We start from the raw sequence: 24,487 nt of genomic DNA on the forward strand, positions 1-24,487 counted from the left end.
TAATAATTTAGGAAATCGATCCACAATTGAGAGAGAAATTTAAAGAGAAAAAAAATCATACAAACAGCAATTGGACAAAAACATTGAACCTCCTCCTTTTCTTTGAAGTCTTTTAAAAATGGTAAGTATTGTTTTGGTTACTCAGTGCGTGCGTGTATGCGTGTGTGCGTGAGTGTTTGCTTATGTGTGCGTACTCGCGTATGTGCATGCAGAGGCTTATAAGAGTACGAGTGGTACAAGTAAACAATGTGGCGAAAGTAAAGTACGCACTAAGTATTACCAGAACAAACACAATTACATAAACGCTGTTCGGCTTATTGATAACAATCAAAATATTTAGAAAATCTTTGTACTAAATACGAAATAAATAAGTATAGTAATTCTACTATTGTCAGTAATGAAGCTCCAAAACTCAGAGACAGCACTCCCCCGTAAGTGGCTGAAAAAGAAAATAACAATTAGCGCTAGTTAATAAACTCAGCTGAACATGTTTTAACAATTACATAATAGAGCAGACTAGAGTTGACCACCGGTTACATATTTGAATATCGATAGTTAAAATATCTACGGGTAAAATGTCGATGCTTAAAATATCGAAAATTAAAATATCGACTGTATCAAAATATCGAAAACTAAAATAACGAAAGTTTATATTGTCGAATGGTTAGATAATCTACGTCCAATATATCGAAAATATATTTATCTACAAAAGTGACATCGAAAGATATAAATATCGAAGTCCAAAATATCGAAGTACAGAGTATCGAATATCCTATGTATGAACTATCACGTGACAGGGTTGATGGAGCCTTGCCGCAATACTAACCTAACCTAACCTATTGAACATGAATTACCAAAAATATTTGGTTCGGTTAGGTTAGAACTGTGACCACAACAACGACTAGACAAAAAATGACTAGATTATGTAAAATAAATGCTATTAAGAGAAAGGACGAATAAATAAAGCAGATTTGTATGTACGATATTTTAATTTTCGACATTCAAATATGTTGACATTTGCAACTTAGATATATTGGCTATCGATATTTTTACTCATTCGATATTTTAATCAATCGACATTTCAATCTTAGACATTTTGACCATAAGTATAACGACTTTCGATATTGTGACACAATCGATAATTTAATTTTCGATATTCAAATATGTAACCTGACCACCAGATGGTCTAGTGGTTAGAGAACCTGACTACGAAGCTCGAGGTCCCGGGCGCGATTCCCGTGTCGGGGCAGATATTTGTATGAAAAATACCAATGTTTGTTCTCGGGTCTTGGGTGTTTAATATGTATTTAAGTATGTATCTATCTATATAATTATATTTATCCGTTGCTTAGTACCTATAACACAAGCTTTGCTAAGCTTAATTTGGGACTAGGTCAATTGGTGTGAATTGTCCTGTGATATTTATTTATTTACTTAGAGCAGACGCCAAGGGAAGTTGCGTATGCAAAATTAGGGGACCGCATTCTGTGAATAGTTTTAAACTCAGAAAAGCTTGCATATTATGATTCTGAATGTTGCCAGGAGATCCGGTGGTCCATTTTTTTTATACCCCATCCCTTAAAACATCATGTAAATGGACTGAAAAAATTGCTTTTGGAACATTTTAATAAATAATTTCGTGATAATATTCATTTTTAACCCCCAACGCGAAAAGAGGGGTGTTATAAGTTTACCGCTGTTTGTCTGTGTGTCTTGTGTGTGTGGCACCGTAGCTCTTAAACGGGTGGACCGATTTGAATGCGGTTTTTTCATTTGATATCAGTTTTCTAGCGATGGTTCTTAGACATGTTTTATCAAAATCGGTTCAGCGGTTTTTGAGATATTGAACTTTGAAGTGACAAAGTCGGGGGTTTTCCAATTTTTTGTTGGTTATTACAAGCTTTATAAAGGATACTTCGCTTAGTGTGAAAAACGGGCTGAATTTGCTAGAGAGTACGTATATAGGCTGGGATGATGATGATGATTATCTAAAAATATTGGGCAAATAATGTTTTGTCTATAATCAAAACCTTGCAATGTTTTGTGGCAAAGAGCTCGCTCTATCTAGTCTTTTACTATATTATGACTCCTGCTCAAAAAGCAACAAAATAAGCGTTCTTGGCATTATGAGTTGCATGGCGTGCGTCATGAAGAACGAAGCCACACAACGTCTGCGTCACCTCTCCTCACCCCTACTCATGCCACTCGAATGTTGACGGCATTGAGAATATTAAAGCGCTCAAAGTCACTTCTAAGTTAGTAAACTTATAGTAAGTCTACATTTACACCTGTTTCCTTCTCAAGCAAAGATATAAATCTATTTATTATTGAACAAACAAAAATTTAAGCTATCAAGTCCTTCTGTGTCGCCTATTATGAAGCTGTCATTTACTTGGGGCCAATCGAGTTCATTCGGCACTTCTATTTTCTTCCCACCCACGATCATCCTCAGCAATAAAGATTTTTATTACCTCCGTAAAGTCTGAGGCGATTTAGAAAGCCATCTAATTAGTTTACACTAAGGTAATTGATTTGTCTAAAAGTGTCTAAAATTGTAGTCAAAAGGAAACTAGATTTTTAAGTGGAAACTGAAAACTTTTTAATACAAATGCATCATGATCATGATTGGTTTTTTGGAGTCTTTTTGTATTTTTTATTTCAACTCCAAATTTGTTACTTTTACGGGTATCCCGTGAAACCATATCGAAAATACAAACTGAGACATGGATGCACAGAAAAACCAGAAAAAGAGACCAGCGCTGGTAATCGAACCCAGGTCTCAGGATTATGATATCATAATTTGATTGCTTAGTAGCGACATCTCTTGTCTGGGTGAGCGGTTGGTTCCGAAAGAGTGTGACGTCTCTCGATGAGAGCGGAACATAGATGTCGCTAGTGCTGCTGCATAAGTAGCGTAGTAGAAATAAGCAACCTGAGATATGTATGCATAGGAAAAATTCGTGTCTAGATTCCTGTCCAGCGGTGGTGTAGGGGTTATAGCACGCAGCACGGATTGCTGAGGACCTGGGTTCGATTCCCAGCGCTGGTCTCTTTTTCTGGTTTTTCTGTGCATCCATGTCTCAGTTTGTATTTTCGGCATCATGATCAGCCGTTCATTGTTTTTTTTCATTTTTTTTCTGTTATCTTCGGCAAATTATACTGCGCAAAAGAAACTCGTAGCATAACCCTCTAAATATCTCATTGCGTGACTTAAATCCTCTCCAAGAGTTCAGAGTTGCAATACAATAAAAACCGGCAAAGTGCGAGTTGAACTCGCGTGGAGAGGGTTCCGTACAATGCCATAGTCAAATGTTTTCCTCTATTTTTTTTAATAAATACTTTTACGGTTGCTTTTTAAATTAATACAAAATATCACATTTGAAATACTCACAGAAAGACGCGAGTTAACTACTACTAGCACTATCTAGTGGTGTTTTATTGAACTATTTTCCGTAAGTGAATATTTAGTTTAGTTTATTTTCATTTGATAGAATTCTTATAGGTTTTCCTGTAAGCTACAAGCAATGAACTATATTTTGTATTTTTTTCAAAATTTTAGGCTCTGTAGTTGTACGAGCACACTCGACATTAATGTTAGGCTGACGCACCCTCTGTGTACGTCACACTGTTTACGTAAACTTACGCTATTAAATGTATTTCTTTCATATTATTTTATTGCAATAAAGGTACTCTACCAGGACGGTCACATCTTTTACTTAACAATCCGTTCTTCTAACATTATAACAGTTACAACATAACTTCAACATACCTTCAACATTCGTAAATGTAAGGTCTATTAAACTAGTAGACCCTACAGTAGTTTTGTAGTTAAGGGGGGGTGGTCAATTTTCGTCTTCTTTTATGAATAAAATCAAAACTATTTATTTTACAATAACAAAATCATATGTGAGATCCTCATAACGAGCCCTTTCATTTGATATTATGACACAGTAAGGTTTGCAAAATTTGATTTATAAAAATGTTTGGGTTAAAAACGATTACGCTATCCTACCAAATTTGACCTGGTTTGGTCCAGTATCATCATCATCATCATCAATCATTTATTTGCGATAAAAACATACTTAAATGCATGCAAATACAGTTTTAGATGAGGCACAGAACATTATTTTATATTACGAATGAAATTAGCAAATAACTTTCAAATTCAATTCAATTACATTAAATAAAAAAAGTGAAATTAAATAAAAGGAAGAAGGAATTAATAAAATTGAATTAGAGATGCATTTTTGTGTTGAAAAGTAATCTAGAATAAATGAATAAATAAAATGAGTAGATTCGGAGTAAATTGGCTGTGACAGACGGACGGACAGACAGAACACGAGTGATCCTATAAGGGTTCCGTTTTCTTTGTACGGAACCCTACAAAACTTTATCGAACACCACACAATACAATACAATAAGTAAGTTAATATCCGAGTACCCGATGGTCCCTAAGGTGCACCAGGCTAAACGTTACTTCATGTGCAGGAGACACACACATTATGTAGAGTGAAATAGCTATAGTTCGTCTCTTTCTCGTCTCAAGAATGGAAATGATCAGATCAAACTTAAAATAAAGTACCTGGGCGACCGAGCTTTGCTCGGGCTAAAACTCGACAAAAGCGTTTTCCAGAGATAAGATCAAGCTAAATCGATTTGTCATCCCTTAAAACCCCCACATACCATATTTCAACGAAATCTTTGAAGCCGTTTCCGAGATTCTGTATATATATATATTATACAAGAGTTGCTCGTTTAAAGGTATTAAGATAGATAGATAGATACTTCATTGCTCCTTGAGAGCTCCTTTGAATCATCAGAAAACCAATGAAAATTTTATTGTACTGTAATAACGCCCGAGTACTTGCGATATGATTCCCCATCTCTTTCTACCGTGGCAGAAAGAAGCGGTGAAAGATATTGTGATTCCGAGTGTGATAAGTAAACAGTTCTTCTGACCATCATAAAATAAACCTTACCGATGAAGTAATTAACGTCCATTAAAAGTGTCAGTTTGTAGCAGTTGCAAGTTGATTTGCGAAAATACACTTTTATTGAAGCAATGCTGTTTAACGGGCGACCGCTTCTGTAAAAAAAATACTGTTCAGGTAATGCTTCCAAAACGACTGATTACCGACTATCGGTGTCGTACGCGTTTCATTGCGTGTATTGCCTGATAACCATTGTGCAACCCGCGTCTCGGCAGCGCAATGAACAGTGAACACGCTTACTGGGCCGTTGGTCGCGGGTTTTAGTTGTGGAGAGGTAGTTAGTCGAATCAGAAAAATATACGCTGAGATAGACAATGGCTGCGATTTCATAAATTGGAGCAGAGTAAAGGCATGCACAACTGGAAAATATAATTGTCGTCAAAATCTATCTAATCCAGATGAAGGCCTGGAAATCTGTAATATAGGTATCTACCTAGATTGGACTCCTGTCCCTCGCAAAAGGTATTTAAGGTGATAATATTAACCAGTTTAGAAACAAAAAAATCTCACGTATTAATACAATAATTCATAGATACATCAGCAGCGTGCTTTAAATTGAAAATACAAACTGAAATATAGATGCACAGAAAAACCAGAAAAATAAGACCATCACTGGGAATCGAACCCAGGTCCTCGGTAATCCGTACCGCGTGCTATACCGCTACACCACTCTCCTTGTTTCCTCCATATCTCAGCTTGTGTGTTTCTTATTTAGCCACTTAAGCAGTGACGCTGTGTGTCAATTTAGGTTTTACGGGATGACAGTAAAAGTAAAAGTTTGGAATTGAAATAAAAAAACAAAAACATTCCAAAAACCAATCTTAGCGTGCTTTAAGTTGTCGTGTATTCTGAATTTTCACGAACGGGAACAGATTATTTACTAATCACTACTATTTTTTTGTTTTATATATTATATGTTATATTTGTATACCGGGTGTGGCCTGTAATAAGAGTAAATAATTAAAACATAAATCCTATTCGCCAGAGTGGACAATATTAGTTCAGCGACTTTTTAAAATAATGGAATCTTTAGATTATCCCTTTTACATTTATTAGTAGCTCATGAAGTCAAATTAAACTTTTCACCATATAGCTCGATAACTTTACTATAACTGACACCATTCAAGAAACCATTTTGGTAGGAAATGAGGGTAGAATATCCAATTTTATCAAAAACGTTCCAATTGACCCCAGCCGCCCCTACAAATTACCTAAATAGTGTTATACGCCATCCTAGATCCAATTTGCCAATTGACCATCACCTGTAACCTACAAACATCAAACATTTTGTTTTACATTGCTCCTTCCAATAAACTTTAAAGTGTAATAGATATAAAAAAAAATATCTTTAAAAGTCGCTGAACTAATGTCGTTCATTATGACGAGTACGGTCTACGTTTTCATTATTTGCTCCTGTTACAGGCCACACTCGGTATTTTATCTTTTTTATTTAAAAATGCGAGTATGTCGAGTTCCTAAAATATTGGCTCCATATACAACTCTAACAATTCTTTTTTTATATTTTCATCTAGAATAAACTTTGTTTGATTTCGATCCTGTGAGAAATACACCACTTATAAACATTTATGCACCTGTGGCTAATTTTTTTCGTGAACAAGTTTTTATACATTTTCAATTCGATTGCCAACTCTAAAGGTTTACGTATGCTAGTATGGACAAGGTATTCCATTACCTGTTCAACAAAGGGGACATTGTCACGTAATCCCTACAAATACGTAGTCCACACGACTGCTTTGTTCCATTGCTTTCCATTTAAGCTCCAATTAGTCAAAGACTAGATTAAACATCAATTATTAACTGCTGTGTAGGATGGGATGGTTTACTGTTATTAGGACACAAGTACACAGAGTTTTGCGAATGATTGAGTGAAGCCAGTAAAACTAAGTTCCGTTCATGTTGAGTTGATGATAAACTTGAGTGTTCACTTGAGACAGAACATCGAGCATTCCCTGTTTTTGCTCGTGATTGGTTAACCCTTTACCGCATACGAAACCATATGTAATGTCTAAAAAAGAAATTAATCAGCATATAGCCTAATATCTACGTAAAATGGAACGATATTTTTTTTTCAAACATTTGGGGTACTTCGCAACTTTATTCCTACTTGAATCTGTCATAGTGTTACGAACAGCGCTTGGCAAAAATCATTTTAATGTCGAGGTGATTTTAGTGAAATTGAGGTGAGAAACAAGTTTTAAAAATAATATGTATGCTAGTTATAAGTGTAATAAAGTATATTGTTATTATAGTTTGAGTAATAATATCTTCTTTTTAAATTGAAGTGGCAATGGGCAGGCCACATCGCTCGAAGAACAGATAACCGTTGGGGGAGAAAAGTCCTCGAGTGGCGACCACGAACCGGAAGACGAAGCGTTGGCAGGCCTCCCACCAGGTGGACTGACGACATCGTGAGAGTAGCGGGAAACCGGTGGATGCAAGTGGCAAGTTGTCGTTCATTGTGGCGTTCTAAGGGGGAGGCCTTTGTCCAGCAGTGGACGTCTTCGGGCTGATGATGAATAATATCTTTCATACCCAATTTGAACATGTTTTTCTTCAGAGCCATATATTATGGCTTCCTATGCAATTAGGGATATTCGTATGCAATACTCCTAAGAGTTTTATTGATCTTTTTCAGTTATGGATCCATCCCTTTTTATGGGCCTTTTTTATAGATAATTAGAAGTTTGGACAATGGTTTTCTTTTCTAATTGCATTCGAAACCATATATGGATTCTGTAACAAACAATGTAAATGCATACGAAGCCAAATAAGGATTTTCAAAAATACGTATACAATTTTTTTTTGTTTCATATTTTTGGGATCTATGCATAAAATAAATACATAATATTCGAAAAAAAAATTTTTTTTTCATATTTCATACCTCATGCAATAGCATAAAAAACTAAATGAGCCAATCGCAAGCAAACGTCAAATCGACCTAACGATATTGACGCCATCTAGTGATATTTCGCCTCTGTGAAAACCCTCATTCGTCGAAGTGAACAGCGAACAGAGCCAAGCATAGAGTCGAACATTGCTACCAACATTTTTGCACGATCATTCAAGCATCGCTCTAGTAAATGCTCATAGTTAAAATACCACAAACAGGACTTATCACGCTAAAACACACGAATTATATTTATATTATATTACAGTTGCCGTTGTCACGAGTAGACTGAAGTGTGGGGTGTCAAGTCTGCCTAGCAGCGCGATTACTTCGAACTACCCGCACTTGATCACAAATAATACCATCACTCGAATCTCGAATTACCCGCACTTGGTAATTTTTATTTGTCACTAGTAAATGCTCGTCAAATATTTTTGTTTTGTTTACCAGATGCTCAACAAAAGGCTCTAAGTAAATTCCCCGTCATTTCCCTTGAATGCTTGATAAAACGCTACTGTTTATTTTGTAAGCTTTTCGCTAAAATGCTCGTCACAAGTGAATGCTTAAGTTTATCCAGGATGTGCCTATCCTAGATGTAGAAGATGGTGCGTTCCAATAGGATACCAAGGAAAAACCAGTTTTAGTTCTTTGGGGAAAATCGGTTTTTATTTTTTCCACACAATTAAAACCGGTGTTGGATGCTCTATTGGATATTCTGCTCCGCTTTGCTTGGAGGATTGACACTCACGTGACGTTGGCAGGGAAGTCATCTGCGAGGAAAGGCACGGTGTTCTCCGCTATGGAGTAGCCCTTGTCCCGGCATTCCACATAGCATGGCGGATCGCAAGGCACGCCTTTGCCATACACTGGAATACGTAAAGCTTTACGGTACAATACAAAAGGCTTGTGTCGATTCACAAGGGGCACGAATGGATTGAAAGTTACTTGTTACTGTGCGAGAGCCTTTCTTATTAGGGGCCTCCTTATTTTGTTAACAAGTAGGTACTTACGAAGTTGTTCGTTGTGAGTGTCTTTGAACATGGCGCTTTAAATTCAACTTGTACCTTCGTAACTAAGCTACTTTTGTTTTGTAACATTTTCAAATTACTTTAATTTAGATAATTTATTGATCCTCAAAGTTTAATCGTTTAATCAATGTATCAGACATGGCGGTGTTATCGCTGTATCTTGGTACGGAGTCATTTTTGAGATTTATTTGATATCTCTTAGATAATCATTAATCAATGCGCTGTCTATTTAGTATTGTATCTCATACATTGAAAACTACATTTAATCTGTATGAACAAAATGAAATTAACAGTGATCATTTTTTACAAACACTCTAAGTATCTTCAGTCCCTTGCATCCATCCGCTGCTAGCGACCCTCTTAAGGTCGTCCATCCACCGTGCCTCAGAACGTCCTACACTACATTTTCCCGTCCATGCAACCGTCCGTCCGTTGGTCGGGCAGCGAATGGATGCGAGGGGCTGAAGATAGTGTTGTGGCGCGCCATGGAAGAGGCCTATATCCAGCAGTGGACTGCTGTAGGCTGATGATGATGATGATGATGATTTTATAAAAATAACTCAATAAATAGGCAGTATTTAGCAAAAATTCCATTATAGTCTTAAAAAGGCATTATAAGCACTCATTTAGCTTGGCTTTTATAAAATAAAAATAATCCATAGAATTTGCTGAAATTGCTCAGATACTTCACGATTTAAGAGGAGTTATTAGATGAAATAGTTATACCTGTCAAATTGTGCATGCAAGGCAGGTCTGCTAGTTCACAAAATCTTCTTGAGCCGTCTGAAAAGAAACAAAAAAAAATCTTAAAAAACACATGAAGACCGGATAGCCAAGTGATTAGAGAACCTAACCATAAAGCTTGGGGTCCCGGGTTGGATTTCCGATCGGGGTAAATATTTTTATGGATAATACGAATGGTTGCTATATATCTATACAAGTATGTTTATCCATTGCTTAGTATCCATAGCTAGCATAGGTTTACGTAGCTTTGCTTAGGTTGGGTCTAGGTGAGTTGGTGTCAATTATCCACATAATGATGTTTATTTAGTTATTTATTTACATTCCGGGGTCAGGATACACTCCTGATATCTCAACCGCAGGGCTTAGACTAGGTCTGAAATTTGCCACAGTTGTTTTTAATGCAACGTCAACGAAAACCACGACGTTATTTTTACAAGCTGTTGTATCTGAAATCGAAAGCATTTGTACGCCATTTCAGATTGAGATCAGAACCCAGGCGGAGAGCCAGCCATATACTATACAAGCTTTTATTTAACTTGCAATGTATGTGTGTATCTACGTAGTAGGTACGTACGGGTCAAATCTTGCAAATTGAATTTGACCTACTTCTAGTGATGCCGGATTGACTTAAAATTTGGCATACTTATGTTAATCGCATAATAATACAATAATCCGGTAGTGTCATCTTAGAGTGGTTCAGCCCGGATCGTCTCCGCATGAAGGAACTCCTCAACGGTTAATTAGCATCGGCTTGAAATTAAGTACGGAAATGTTCTTTCTTTTCTTTCTTTCTTTCTTAGGTTACTTTATTTATTGGGAATCTAATGGATTACACGTGCGCAGACGTGGGTGAAAGTCTAATATTTTATTAAATCTCGAAGCGTCTTTTGAATAGGGAATTACATTTTTCCTTGAAGAAGCGTGAAATTAAATATGTCTTTGAGCCCTCGCCCACACCGGCTATTTGTAGCGACGCAGTAGCCATGCTGTTAAGCGTTCGCAACGTACAGTCGCGACACATAATATTAAGTAGGATATTGTTTGTGTGCACTCCAGTACTGCAAAAGTCCATGGCTCAGTGGTCAACATTGCTCATAGGAGCAAAATACTGACATTCTGCCACAACCCAGAGGATTGAGAACAAGACATTATTAACTCCTTAAAATAAATATACAACAAAAAAAAAAACATAAATTGTGCAGAACCCTTGGTTCGCAAGTCCAACTGCACTTATTTTTTTTTATTAGACGTTGGCAAACGAGCATTTGGGCTTTTATTATTTGCTGTCGGAGCGGGAGTACAAATAAGTAATGTATAAGTTGCAGTTTTCAATCTATTACGATTCTGGAGATACACTGTGGCAGATAGACATACGGACGGACAGTGTTGAACCCTATTAGTTAGGTTCCATTTCTCCCTCTTCGACTACAGCTACGGAACCCTAAATCATCACAATATATTCTAATTCGTAAGAATTCGCAGACAAATCTAATAACGCGTTTATCGCAATGGAAGAATGGATTTTTTTCTGCTTCGCAAATATTGCCGGGAACTGTATGTACCAACGCTGTCGTAACTAAGTGCGACTGGCGACGCGGTGGATGTCTTCGTCGTTCATTGCGTGTTCTGCGAGGCGAGGATTAAGCGACGAGCGTCGCGACCGCGCAGTGAACCGCGAAAACGCTTGGAAATATCCCTAGTCGTACTACCATCAAATTGTGGCATTAGGCGGACAGACTAAAATGTGGAGACGACGTTCACGGAAGTGGCTCAAAACAAGTTGACCGACCGTATTTTGAGTAAAGTAGCCGCATAACAGACCTTACGAGGAAATAAACACCTTTAAGAACAGTTCAGTGCCGATACAGGCCACGTGTATTGCATTGCCAATGCATAATAATTGAACCGTTAACGCAAACGCTGCAGGCACGTAACGTGTGTACACTGTTAGATACATAAATATGTATACGAATTCTTACTACGGATGTCTCAACAGGGGAAGATTTTCTTTTCGGTGCCGCAAAAAGTAACAGCTTTGGGAGAGTCGAGCCACAAACAGCGAAACGCATATTCATACCATTTCGGCTATATACGTCCCACTGCTGGGCACAGGCTTCCTCTCAGAACAAGAGGGCTTGGGCCATAGTTCCCACGCGGGCCCAGTGCGGATTGGGAACTTCACACGCAACATTGAATTGCTTCGCAGGTTTGTGCATATTCATACATATTTATCATAATTTGCTTTACAGCAAGTCACATGGGGGGCATTTCTATTTAAAGTTGTACCCTGTGTTTATCTCACATCCATATAATATTTTGGCGGCACATCTGGAGACCCTGTTTTTACAGCTCGGAATCATGGACTGAGTCTACCTCCCAAATTTTGTTGAAAGCGGAGAGATAAACTCAGGGTGCAACTTTAAATAGAAATGCTCGGGTATTGTATTGTATTGTATTGTATTGTAAAACTCTTTATTGTACATAAAAACACATGAAAATAACAGAACACAGGGTAATAAGATGTACAAAGGTTTGACCCCAACAAACAGGGCAAGTTAAATAAAAGCTTGTAAAATGGACAAACCTCTTGGATATTTATAGGGTGTGCACCCACAAAACTGGATGAAGTTGTTCATGGTGCACTCGGTGATGCAAGTCTCGTAGCTGTACCGGTCGGTGTGTTCCAGGGTTACTTCGTCATGGAACCAGCAGGCTCTCCTGCTTGGCACTACGTGCCTTAAGTCCGACTCGCTTTGGTATACCTTTGGCTCCACCTTTATGTCCACTGACGTCCCTGTCCATAAAACAGAGGTTTTAAAATTATTATTCGTACTTTGTCTGCGAAGAAATTGTTTATGAACTAAAATAATTTCTTTGCTCACTCGCGACCTTCAGGTCAATGGATGATTTTAAGATCTTTAATTTTTGCCTAGGCTACTTTATGATAAAACATACCGGTTTTTTAAAAAAAACCTGCAATTTTTACCTTTGACCCCGAATAACTTTTTTAGCGCGACATGGGATCAATGGGGACTTTTGACACCTTCATTCCAAATGGTGTACCCAAGGTTTCCATCAAAATTCAGCTTTGTCGGAATTTATGTAAATTGAAATGTCTATATTGACCGGAGTCAAGGGTTAAAGTAAACTGTGTGAATTGAAATTTGCTACAATTAAGTAAATTGGGTGAAAAACAAGTGTATTTAACAAAAAAATCATTCAGTAAACAAAAAGTAAAATTTTAACAAAACGTTATTTTAGTTGTTTCATGAGATCTTTCAGGAAAAACAAATCTGGCTCTTACTTACTACATTAATATATTATTACAGTAAATATTTTTCCATCCATCCATCCCAGCCTATAAACGTCCCACTGCTGGGCACAGGCCTCCTCTCAGAACAAGAGGGCTTGGGCCATAGTTCCCACGCGGGCCCAGCGGTAAATATTCTGACTGAGAAGCAAATAGTAATAAAAAACATTTTTATCTCCAAAGGTGCCTCATGGAAGCTGTTGTCCAAAATGGAACTCGGAACGACATAATCTGGACATTTTTTGCTGGCAAAAAGTAATAAAAGCCGTTTTAATTTGAAAACATATCTTTCAACTTCGTGTTTCTCCTAATAAATTTGATTTGGACGTACATAACTTATCAATTCGTGGAAACACGAATTGCCTGAATTTCTACCGATGACTACATTTTGCGACAATTATTAAAAAATCTGAAATTGATTGCCATGTTAAGGGTAAATTTGTGGGACTGGGCAGGATCTTTTTTTTTTATAAAACGAGGGGGCAAACGAGCAGACGGGTCACCTGATGGAGAGCGATCGCCGTCACCCATGGACACCCGCAACACGAGGGGAATCACAGGTGCGTTGCTGACCCTTTTAGGAATTGGTATTGGGTGGTTGGGTCTGCAGGATGCATCTGGATAGCTGGGCATAAATCACCACTGATTGGGATAATAACAAAAAAAATAGACCCTATGGCCGGACCAGGATATCACTGCTAGATTATTGTAGTGTCACCTACATAAAAAATATGCCAAATTTCAGTATGCCAGTCAATCAACTGGAATTGTGTCAAATTTAACTTGCAAATACATACATACATTACATACATACAGACATTACGGTTCACTAATATGTTGCAGGAAATCGAATGTCATAATTTCGTTTCACACAACAACCTTGAGCAGAATCATCATATCACCGAATTACTTTTTGCATATATTTTTTCGCATACTATCATTTTTTATAATTTTGGAAAGCAAAATATTAACATGGCATAAAATCGATGAGAATAATATTTATATGTCCGAATAGTGATTACCCAGAAAGATATCTCATAGTATTTAGTTTCGAAAAAAAAAGAAAGAAAGAAAATACATTTATTTAACGCCATAAAAAACAAACATAGGAAAAAACATAGAACAAATAAAGACATACATGACGCTAAATAGGTCCCCACTCAGCATAATGCCACGGCAAGTCGTGGCGCTGATTTTCAGTGAGGATCTTATCTAAAAACTAACTTAAAATAAAATTTAAAAAAAAATATTGTATGGCAACACCGGCTTAAACAGTTCAATCGAGTGCAGTTGAATTGTTTTAAGTCACCGCCAAAAGTATACTTTGCAAATATGAATTTTCATAATGATAAATAGCAGAATAAAATTGAACAAAACATTCATCTTCATCATCATCATGACAGCCGAAAGACGTCCACTACTGGACATAGGCCTCCCCCAAGGCTCTCCATCGTCGCTCCATCTTGTTGGAGGCCTACCGACAACTCGTCGTTACTAAACAATACTTGCAATTAAATTATGGTTATTATTTAGCCTAACCCTTATAGGGAGCAGTAAAATTCTGGCACTTCGCCGGCCGCTGCCGCGGCACGCTCGCTTCGCTCACTCGGCTCGCGCGCTGTTGTGGACACAGTTCTAACCTAATCCAACCTGCTTATTGTAGCTGCTATTCGGTGCTGGCGCTATGCTTGCCTGCTGTCACAGCACGCTTACTTTGCTGGCCTTAATTAACCTTAACCCTTTTTTATGGTAGCTGTTCGTTCCTTTAACCATGTCATTATGCCATGTTGGTCAGCACTTTTTGAAATTCCGTGAAAATACTATTGTATTGTCCACACTAGTATTTCGCTATGCTATTATACCATATTAAAATCGGCGATACTATTGTTCTGCTATTTAATATCCTGCAGACGTATATTCAGCGATAACAGTGTTCTGCCGTTTAATATTCTGAGAAATGACTATTATTCGAACTGATAAATTATACAAAGCATATGGCTAAAAAAATTATGTGATACCGGTTACCTATGTGAAGTGTATTTCGGAGAAACGATATATTATGCAAGATAAAGGGAGACCAGAAATTACATACATGCATAAATAGCATACATATATTGCAAGCTAAATAAAAGATTGTAAAAAGGAACTGATAGGCACATTTTTTAAATATCCCCAAGCTGTACCGCTCTGGGAATGCTGGCCCAGGCAGTTGGTTCCATATTTTTAGACGGCCAACCATCAAATTTGGTAACGATGAAATGATTGCGTATTATTTTTATTGTATTGTATACCTAACTCTTATTGTTCACAAAACACATGAAAATAACAGTTGTTAACAAGAGAAAGAGATGTACAGAGGTGAAATTATTCCTTAAAAGGATCTCTTTGAATTAACCTGCAAGCACCTGAACCTGCTTTTGTGTATTAAAATGACTTGCTCTTCTTTTTTTAACAGGAGGCACTAAAACAAGATTGCGAAATAAATATTTGTGGCATAATTAAATTGAGTTTACCTGTAGTCACGTATTTGTCTTTAACGGATGTTTCTGGGAAGTCATTTGGGTCGCTTATGAGGATCTGAAATATTAATAAATAATACATAATTACTAGATACTACAATAAGGGCCCGACTACTCGTAGCGACTTGCATGCGCACAAGTTTTATACAAAAATAGACGAAAATACTGTATAGCGTCCAAAAGCCATTTGTACGATATGCCTGCTACTTAAGCAGCATAGTAGAAATAAGCAAACATTATCAAATCAATTATCAATGTGCTGTCAATTTTGTATTGTATCGCATTCATTGAAAATTATATTTAATATGTGTGATTTTATTTTTAACAGTGATCATATTTTTTTAAAATTGCAGAAAAAGAAATAGCTCAATTAGAGTAGAATCAAACCTGGGCTTTCAAGCCCCATGGTCAGAGAATCCCTATATAATTTGCAATGTTTCTTATCTTATCTGTTTATAATAGCCAAACTGCTAGCGAAACTTTTGTATTAAAAGCTGAATTTTAACATGTGTATTGTCACATACCGTTGCTCCATAATTCGCCACAGTAGACCAACTGGGATAATCCTCGGGTTCCACATTAAAAACAACAGTGAGGCCTGAAGTCCTGAAAATAAGAACTAAATTATAGTTGAAGCAATGGCCAGGACCACGTTTTCAAGATCGAATTCAAAACGTAAGAAACATAGGATACGAGTTAACATGGAATATGGTTATGTTGGTCTGACATATGGTAGCATGGTGACACGGTTGTGTTGCTTTAAAGATGAGCTCTGGTTGAGTTCATAACACGTTAGTGTAGTGTGGTTGTGGTGACAGATGGGTTTGTGTGATTTGTGTGTTTCAGGTGAAGGAGCTGCGTGAACACACATTTCTTGCATAAACGTAGCTATCATAAGGTCACGGGTGAGCAAAGCAATTTTTTCATGGCTGTGATGGTCAAACCGCGTGTTTTGACGGGGAAAATAACGGCGACTTTTATTTCCAAATGTTTAGAATAAAGACCCTTTTATCTAGTTCTTCGATGAAGGTCAACATCGCGCAGCACAATTTATGTTTTAACGCAACGTATAGAATTAAGTAAAGAACAGAAGATAATAAATTAAATGCGACAACGAAGCCAACAAAATGGAGCCAAGTTTTGTTTAAGTGGTTTTGTTTTCTCTACGATTAAAAGTTCGCAATTGAAACTTTGTTAAGAAGTACTTGTCTTCAGTTAATAACGTTATTTTCTTACGCAGTTTTAAGCAGACTTAAAAAGAGATTATGATGATAACTAGGTAACTAGAATTTTTAATGTAGACTTCTACTCTAAACCAGTGATTGTAAATGACGATATTATTATATTCGATTATGTTTAGTATTACTCGTTATAGTATCTACGAGTATAATTCCTTTTCTTTATCAAATTTGCGTGAGATTTTTTTATTTGAAAGTTTTACATAAGTAGTGACTATTTTCAAAAGTAAATTATTTCAACTTGTTAGGTTTTAAAATGTGAGTAATATAATGTTATTATTAAAACAATTTAAAGCAAAACAAACGACCGTTGAGTGCTTTAACTTGGTCCGTCCAACGCATGGGTGACCTGCCGCGTGCTCTCGTGCCTTCAACCTTCCCATGAACCACAAGCCGTTCCACAGATGTCCTCTCGACATGTGATATGGCCAAAGAAAGTGAGAATGCGACATTGGGCGATGGAGGAAAGACGCTGTTAATACCGACATGGAAATACCGACCCTCTTTTTCGTGTACTCGCCCATAGATGCTACTGACAAGTTTCTATGGGCGTGTACAAGAAATATTATGTCTGTTTTTCCATGTCGGTATTATCCGTGCCGGTAAATGGTGTCACCCAATAGCAGAGCTTTCTACCGCCAAAAACGAACTCCGGATTCCAGTTCTGCGGTGTGGAAGACAAGACGATACCATAACACTATTTTTCTTAGAAAGTCATCATAAAGATTCACTACTATTGATCGTCAACAAACGACGTCTGTCAAGGTGTGTTAGTTTTTTTTATTTTTTTTGTATGTTTTTCTTATGTATTTTTGTATTGTTTAGTGTATAATTTGAATTTTACAGTGGATTAGTTTTCTAACTGTAATGCTGTATTTTTTATTGATAAAAAAATAAAATAAGAGAATATCAACTTCGAAGGACTTAAAATACTTATTTACTACTTAGAAGGTTTTAAACCAACTAAGAAGAAGTTACAGAACTACGCTCAGATTTTTACGTTCAATGACTTGGCATATATCCTAATCCATTTGGAATAAAGTATACGAGACATTGAACTAATACCAACTAGTAAAATGTAGTAAAGGTACACGAGTTTGGGATTTGCGATTAGCTATGCATATATTTATTTATTTTAAATTGACTACCGATAGACCTGATAGCAAGTATATGTATTAATGAGGCCATACCTACTCGTAGCTCACTGGAGCAGTAACAGCCTATTCATTCTGGCCTAGAAAAGCCTTAAATTGTAATACTTATCCTAAAAACGGACGACAGTACTGTAGCAATTTATTCTAGTCTTAACAGTAGATAATCTTACTATTTCGAAGCTCTTTGAACTTTTGTTGAAAATACTTGACTAAGCAAAAATTACAAGACCAACCAACCAAAATCAAGAATCAATTTGGAAAAGTTGAAAATACAAATCGACATAGTTATTTCAAAGTTTAATAACTCAAAAACAACTAAACCGATTTTAATATATCATAAGAACTACCGTAAATAAACCACTTTCACGTTAAAACAGGTCAAGTGCGAGTCGGACTCGCGCACTGAAGGTTCCGTACGAATTCGTAGGTATTAATGAATATCTAGTCCAAATTCTCAATTTCAGTGCTCATTAATTGTCTGCTATTAGGTATATAATAAAAAGAAATTCTAGTTCTAAGGTCAATGGAAAAAATATTCTACAAGGTTTGGTTCACTTGAGTGAGTGACTGTCAAAATATACGTTTATTTTCGACATAAACGGCCGGTTTTTTTATGTTAACTTAGAAATTTGATTTTTTACAGCTTCAAGGGACTGTAGACCTAAGTACTTGGTTTTAATTTAAACTCATCTCCATGAGTTCCCGAGTAAAGGATCTTGACAGATCGACGGACGGACAGAGAACAAAGTGATCATAAAAGGGTTCCGTTTTTTTCCTTTTGAGGTAGGTACGAACCCTAAAAAACACATCGAAATCGGCGTATCCGTTTTAGAGCTACGATGGCACCAGCATTGGCGCCAAGCTTATGACATCTGTCCCTCCTTCCCTCTATTTGCGTCAGTGGTTAAAAAAGTGCATAACCTTTGAGAACTTACAACAAAAAACAGCGACCAGTTTGCCTAAAAATTATAATGCGACTCAAAAACTTTTGTTTTTCTTGAACGTGAGTTCATTCAATCGCATTAAATTTTCAGTTTTCGCGTTAAAAAATTTCGAGACTTTTTCAAGTTGTTTAAACAGCTTGTTATGAAAGTTGGAGTAAACTAAACTTCATTCAAGTTTTTAAAGCAGAAAACATGTAATGCGAAATGATTATTCAAGAATGGCTAATACGGGTAGATAAGTACATACATTTATTTTGCAAGCTTTTATCTTACCGTGTTGTGTTAGTTCTTTCTAGGGTTCCATAAATTAAAAGGATAAACGGAACCCTTATTATGATCACATTGTTGTGCGCGCAATATACGAATCCGCAGGCAAAAATGCGGGCAACAAGTATTTTGCAGGTGGTAGGACCTTGTGCAAGGTCCGCCCGGATTGCTACCACCATCTTGCTCGCTAATCCTGCCGTGAAGCAGAAGTGCTTGCACTGTTGTGTTTCGGCGTGGAGAGTAAGACAGCCGGTCAAATTACTGGCACTTGAGGTATCCCATCTTAGGCCTCTAGGTTGGCAACGCATCTGCAATACCCCTGGTGTTGCAGATGTTGGTGGTGATCTCTTACCATCAGGAGACCACTTGCTCGTTTGCCATCCATTTGAATAATAAAAAAAAAGTTTAAAACGACAACGGAGACCAAAGGGCCGGCAGCTATCTCTTCGAAAGAATCTCCATACCCTATTCAACGAAGAAACATTATCCAATGCAAATTTTGGGCCCAATGCCATAGGGGTCATTTTTAGTTTTAAGCAACTAGTCTTCATTTTAGTGTTACCCCTTGTTTCGACATCCATTGATTAAATTCATTTGATGGATAAATATGTGATGCCGTCTCTGTTTGTTTTGTTCGAATAGACGGAGACTGCATCACATTTATCCGTAGAATAAAATTAGTTATTCAATTTGTTAGTTCAGCGTATTAAAAAAAAGTTAGTATTAAAAAAACGTCACAAAACTGTAATTTTTGACTGGGACATTTTTTCAAACCATCGGAATCGATTGTGCTTTTGATTCTGAGTAGGAAAAACCATATTTGTCCAAAATTAAAAAAGGAAGGGTAGGCACCTACACTTTTTTGTGAAAATACCCTGTTACGGTTGTATTGCTTATTTGACAGCTTTGCGTTTTCTTGATATCTTCATAACCTACTTTGCTGATAGGCAAAGTTTATGGCGCTATGACTAATTACTTTAGTTGGATAGCAGCTTCAACTAAAGTTTTGATCAGTTTGACTGGATTGGATAAATTGAGATATCTACAGAAATATTATACCAAACCAATGGTGATCAGTGACCCAGTTTTTGACTGACTTAAGAAGGAAGAGGTTCTAAATTTCGTTTTAAGGGTTCCGTATCGTCTGTCCGTCTGTCAAGACTTTTTTTCTCAAGAACTTAAACTTCTTAGCCAACGCAGTCAAAATATACTAATACAACAAACTAAAAGAATTTCCTTGCTCACCCGCGACCTAAAATAATAATTATTTTAGTTCATTGATAAGGACCTCCGCAAAGTAACTCCTGATTTTTTTTATTCCACTGGATGGCAAACGAGCAAGTGGGTCTCCTGATGGTAAGACATCACCACCGGCCTTAACCATCTGCAACACCACACCAAGGGAGGGGGGATATACAATATCACTATCCTACTCATATTATACATGTAAAACTTTGTGAAGATGTTTGGAGGTTTGGACGTTTGTTACTGAATAACGCCTGAACGGATTCAAATGAAACTTGGCGTACAGATAAACAAAGATCTGCATTGAGACATGGGATACTTGATATCCCGGTAGTGCGTTCCCGTGGGATAATATTTATGTACGAATATATAAAAAATAGAGGGCACTGTCAAAGAACGGTGACGAGCCTCAGCTCTCGAGATGACGTGACATGTAAACTTCGTTTGCAATCAGTAGATGGCATATTGTGCGAGCGAACTTTTATCCTTTCAGATTGTTACCGGAACCGTTTTCAGACCAAACTACAAGACATTTTATATATTGCGTTGCCATGGTAACAAGAGTCGTGTTCGTGTAAATAAACCGTTAATTTTGTCGTTGTATATTTCATAATATGCATGGGCATAATATTTATATAACAGTTCAGTTAAGACGGCAAAAGCTATTTCTAATGCGGGCGAAGCCGCGGGTTAAGGCTAGTATAATATTATAAATGCGAAAGTTTGTATGTCTGTTTGTTTGTTTGTTTATTCGTTTGTTTGTTACTTCATCACGTCTAAACCACCGAACCGATTTAGATGAAATTCGGTACACAGATAGTTTGCATCCTGGGCAAGGGAATAGTATAGTTTTTGTGCTGGAAAATTGCATAGTTCCCGCGGGATAGTGAAAACCGAATTCTACGCGGACGGAGTTGCAAGTAACGGCTAGTAAAAATATATTGTATTGTAAATCTTTATTGTACATTAAAGATATGAAAATTACAATTAACAATACAATAAATAATAAGCAGATACCTGCCAGATTCTGACGTGGCTATGATCGGCCCCAACACCTCGTCGTCTGTTTCTTCGTCGTCATAGTACTCCAGTGTTTCGTCATGTGGCAACAGAGGACTGTAAAGAAACAGTTAACTTAAACCCCAACTCCTACTCTGAAATTCAGAGTTCATTTATGCCGTCCCTTTTACTCTCCTATTAATAGAGGATTGTACAACGAGAGCATGAAACGAGCCATTTTACCCGAGGCGTTCATATAGCCACCCGAGCCGGTACGGCAAGGGTGGATTGACAAGTCGAGGGCAAAATGGGTTTAATACTCGAGTTTTACACTCTGCTTTTCACTTTGATGGCGAGGAAATGAAATAGCAACAGGGGAAGCAATTGTTCACTTACTATGTAGGTACCTTTTATTGCTAATGCATATAATTACATATTTTTAGTTTTATTTTTTATTTTAATTGTTTTTCATTTTTATGTAAATTAAAAATGGTAAAAAAATATGTTGAAACTTTTCTGTTTGTGGCTGTTGACACCTGGTTACCTTGGTCTTAGACGAAGATTTTACTTTATGCACTAGAGCATAAAACGTGATTTTATGGCGCCTAGATCCAGCCTGAACACGAACTTTACGAGCATGAGAATAATACGATGTTCGAACGTCGAAAAGACGAAGAAACGAAGTTGCCGTTCATTATGACGTTCTAAGAAGGCCTTTGTTCAAATAGTGGTCGCCTTCCGGCGGATAGCGATGATGCGAATAAGGAAGAAGTTCTTTATATTTACGAAAGTTGAGACTAGCGACTAGCTAGTTAAGCTCTGCAATGGATAATGGGCAAATTGTCATTTGGGAGGCCACTGATGATATTAGTGTCATATGAAAGCTAAATAATAATAGGTAATACTTATTAACTATACTATTATCAAGGACCATAAATATGTAATTTAATACTTAACTTTGATATCGTTAGATTACTAAAAGTAAATCTCAACATAATAACACTTCTTAATTAATTTACTAAACAAAGTTAAATAATTGGTCAAAGAAAATCGCTTTTATTTCGGTTACAATAGACGGTAATAAAACTTCCACCAAGTAACAGTACTAAAACCAGATCGCCAGATATTAAAATTATCCTTGACCTAGGAGCACAGAACTTTCACAAAAATTTGCCCGCATTAGTGCAAATTACGTTACATTGCGAGGTCGCAAAAAAAAAGAGTTACAGTGGTAAATTAAAGCGCAGTAATGTAATGAAACATACACAATGTTTCCTACATGTCTAAACCTGGCCTTGGTCACAAGCTTGGACGAAGTAATTTATTTACTCAAGCGTTACTTTGCGGAGGTCCATATCAATAAACTAAAAGAATTTCTTTGCTCACCCGCGACCTTATGATAACTAAGTTTATGCAAGTTTTGCGTGTTCATACAGTTCCCCCACCTCCACACTATAAGAACACACACAAATCACACAAACCCATCTATCACCAACACCACACTACACTGGCGCGTTTCGAAAAAACAAGAGCTCATCTTCAGAGCAACACAACCGTACATGTTACTAGATGACTTGGATAAACTTAGCTATCATAAGGTCGCGGGTGAGCAAAGAAATCCTTTTAGTTTATTGATATGGACCTCCGCAAAGTAACGCCTGATTCAATAAATTACTTCGTCCAAGCTTGTGACCAAGGCCAGGTTTAGACATGTAGGAAACATTGTGTATGTAACATTGCATTACGGCGTTCAAATTTACCACTGTAACTCGTTTGTTTTGCGACCTCGCAATGTAACGTCATCACCATCACCCCAGCCTATATACGTCCCACTGCTGGGCACAGGCCTCCTCTCAGTACAAGAGGGCTTGGGCCATAGTTCCCACGCGGGCCCAGTGCGGATTGGGAACTTCACACGCACCATTGAATTGCTTCGCAGGTTTGTGCAGGTTTCCTCACGATGTTTTCCTTCACCGCAAAGCTCGTCGTAAATTTCAAATGTTAATCCGCACATGAATTTCGAAAAACTCAGAGGTGCGAGCCGGGGTTTGAACCCACGACCCTCTGTTTGAGAGGCGATAGGTCAAACCACTAGGCCACCACGGCTTTATGTAACGTAATTCGCGCTAATGCGGGCAATTTTTTGTTGGACGAAGTACTTACTTTTCAGCCACGTCATTTAACGCGGCATAGTTAAAAGTGCAGCAGTGTCCCTCCACGGTTTTTATCAAATTGAATATATGGACACAGTTCTTCACTTTCCTGTTGAAAGTGCAGTAAAGGAGCAGGTTTTCACATTTCTGTACCACCTAAAACATAAAACGTTTTTTTTTCATGTTAACTTGTTGTTGTTGTTTATTTGGCGAAGAAAAAAAGAGAAGAGACGAGAAGATGAGAGGAGAGGAGAGGAGAGGAGAGGAGGGAGGGGAGGGGAGGGGAGGGGAGGAAGGAGAGGAGAGGGGAGGGGAAGAGAGAGGAGAGGGAGGAGAGGAGAGGAGAGGAGAGGGGAGAGGAGAGGAGAGGAAAGGAAGGAGATGAGAGGAGGGAGGGAGAGGAAAGGGAGGAGGGGAGGGTGAAGGGGAGGGGAAAGGGGGGGGAGGAGGGAGGGGGAGGAGAGGAGAGGAGAAGAAGGAGAGGAGAGAGGAAGGGAGAGGAGGAGAGGGAGGAGGAGAGAGAGGAGAGGAGAGGAGAGGAGAGGAGAGGAGAGGAGAGGAGAGGAGAGGAGAGGAGAGGAGAGGAGAGGAGAGGAGAGGAGAGGAGAAGGAAGAGGGGAGAAAAGGAGAGGAGAGGAAGGGAGATAATAGGAGAGGAGAAGGAGAGGACGAGGAGGGAGAGGAAGGAGAGGATAATGAGATGAAGGAGAGAGAGGAGAGGAGAGGAGAGGAGAGGAGAGGAGAGGAGAGGAGAGGAGAGGAGAGGAGAGGAGAGGAGAGGAGAGGAGAGGAGAGGAGAGGAGAGGAGAGGAGGAGATGCTATTTCGGAACAAGACCCGAGAAAAAACGTTCGTATTTTTCACACTAACTAAAAATTGGGAATAAAATAAAAACTTCTTTAATAAACAAATTCATAAGCTAAGCACCAACTAGTACCTCTTCCATTATAGTGTCCATTGTGTAGTAATGCTTCTTAAGAATATCCAT

At 37.7% G+C, this 24,487-nt stretch overlaps 1 protein-coding gene across 1 annotated transcript; it reads right to left on the reverse strand.

Moving 5' to 3' along the window:
* Positions 1-314: 314 nt before the first annotated feature.
* LOC141433733 (sodium channel protein Nach-like) lies at positions 315-24,487 on the reverse strand. The gene is made up of 10 exons (XM_074095826.1): positions 24,437-24,487; positions 23,511-23,656; positions 21,366-21,464; positions 16,025-16,106; positions 15,495-15,558; positions 12,256-12,465; positions 9,654-9,710; positions 8,648-8,765; positions 4,980-5,086; positions 315-439 (listed from the first exon to the last, which is right to left on the reverse strand). Exons 1-10 carry the CDS (start codon positions 24,485-24,487, stop codon positions 315-317), a joined length of 1,059 nt encoding a protein of 352 aa, XP_073951927.1.

This window comes from Choristoneura fumiferana, chromosome 12 (assembly GCF_025370935.1).
Source record: "Choristoneura fumiferana chromosome 12, NRCan_CFum_1, whole genome shotgun sequence".
Classification (NCBI taxonomy): domain Eukaryota; kingdom Metazoa; phylum Arthropoda; class Insecta; order Lepidoptera; family Tortricidae; genus Choristoneura; species Choristoneura fumiferana.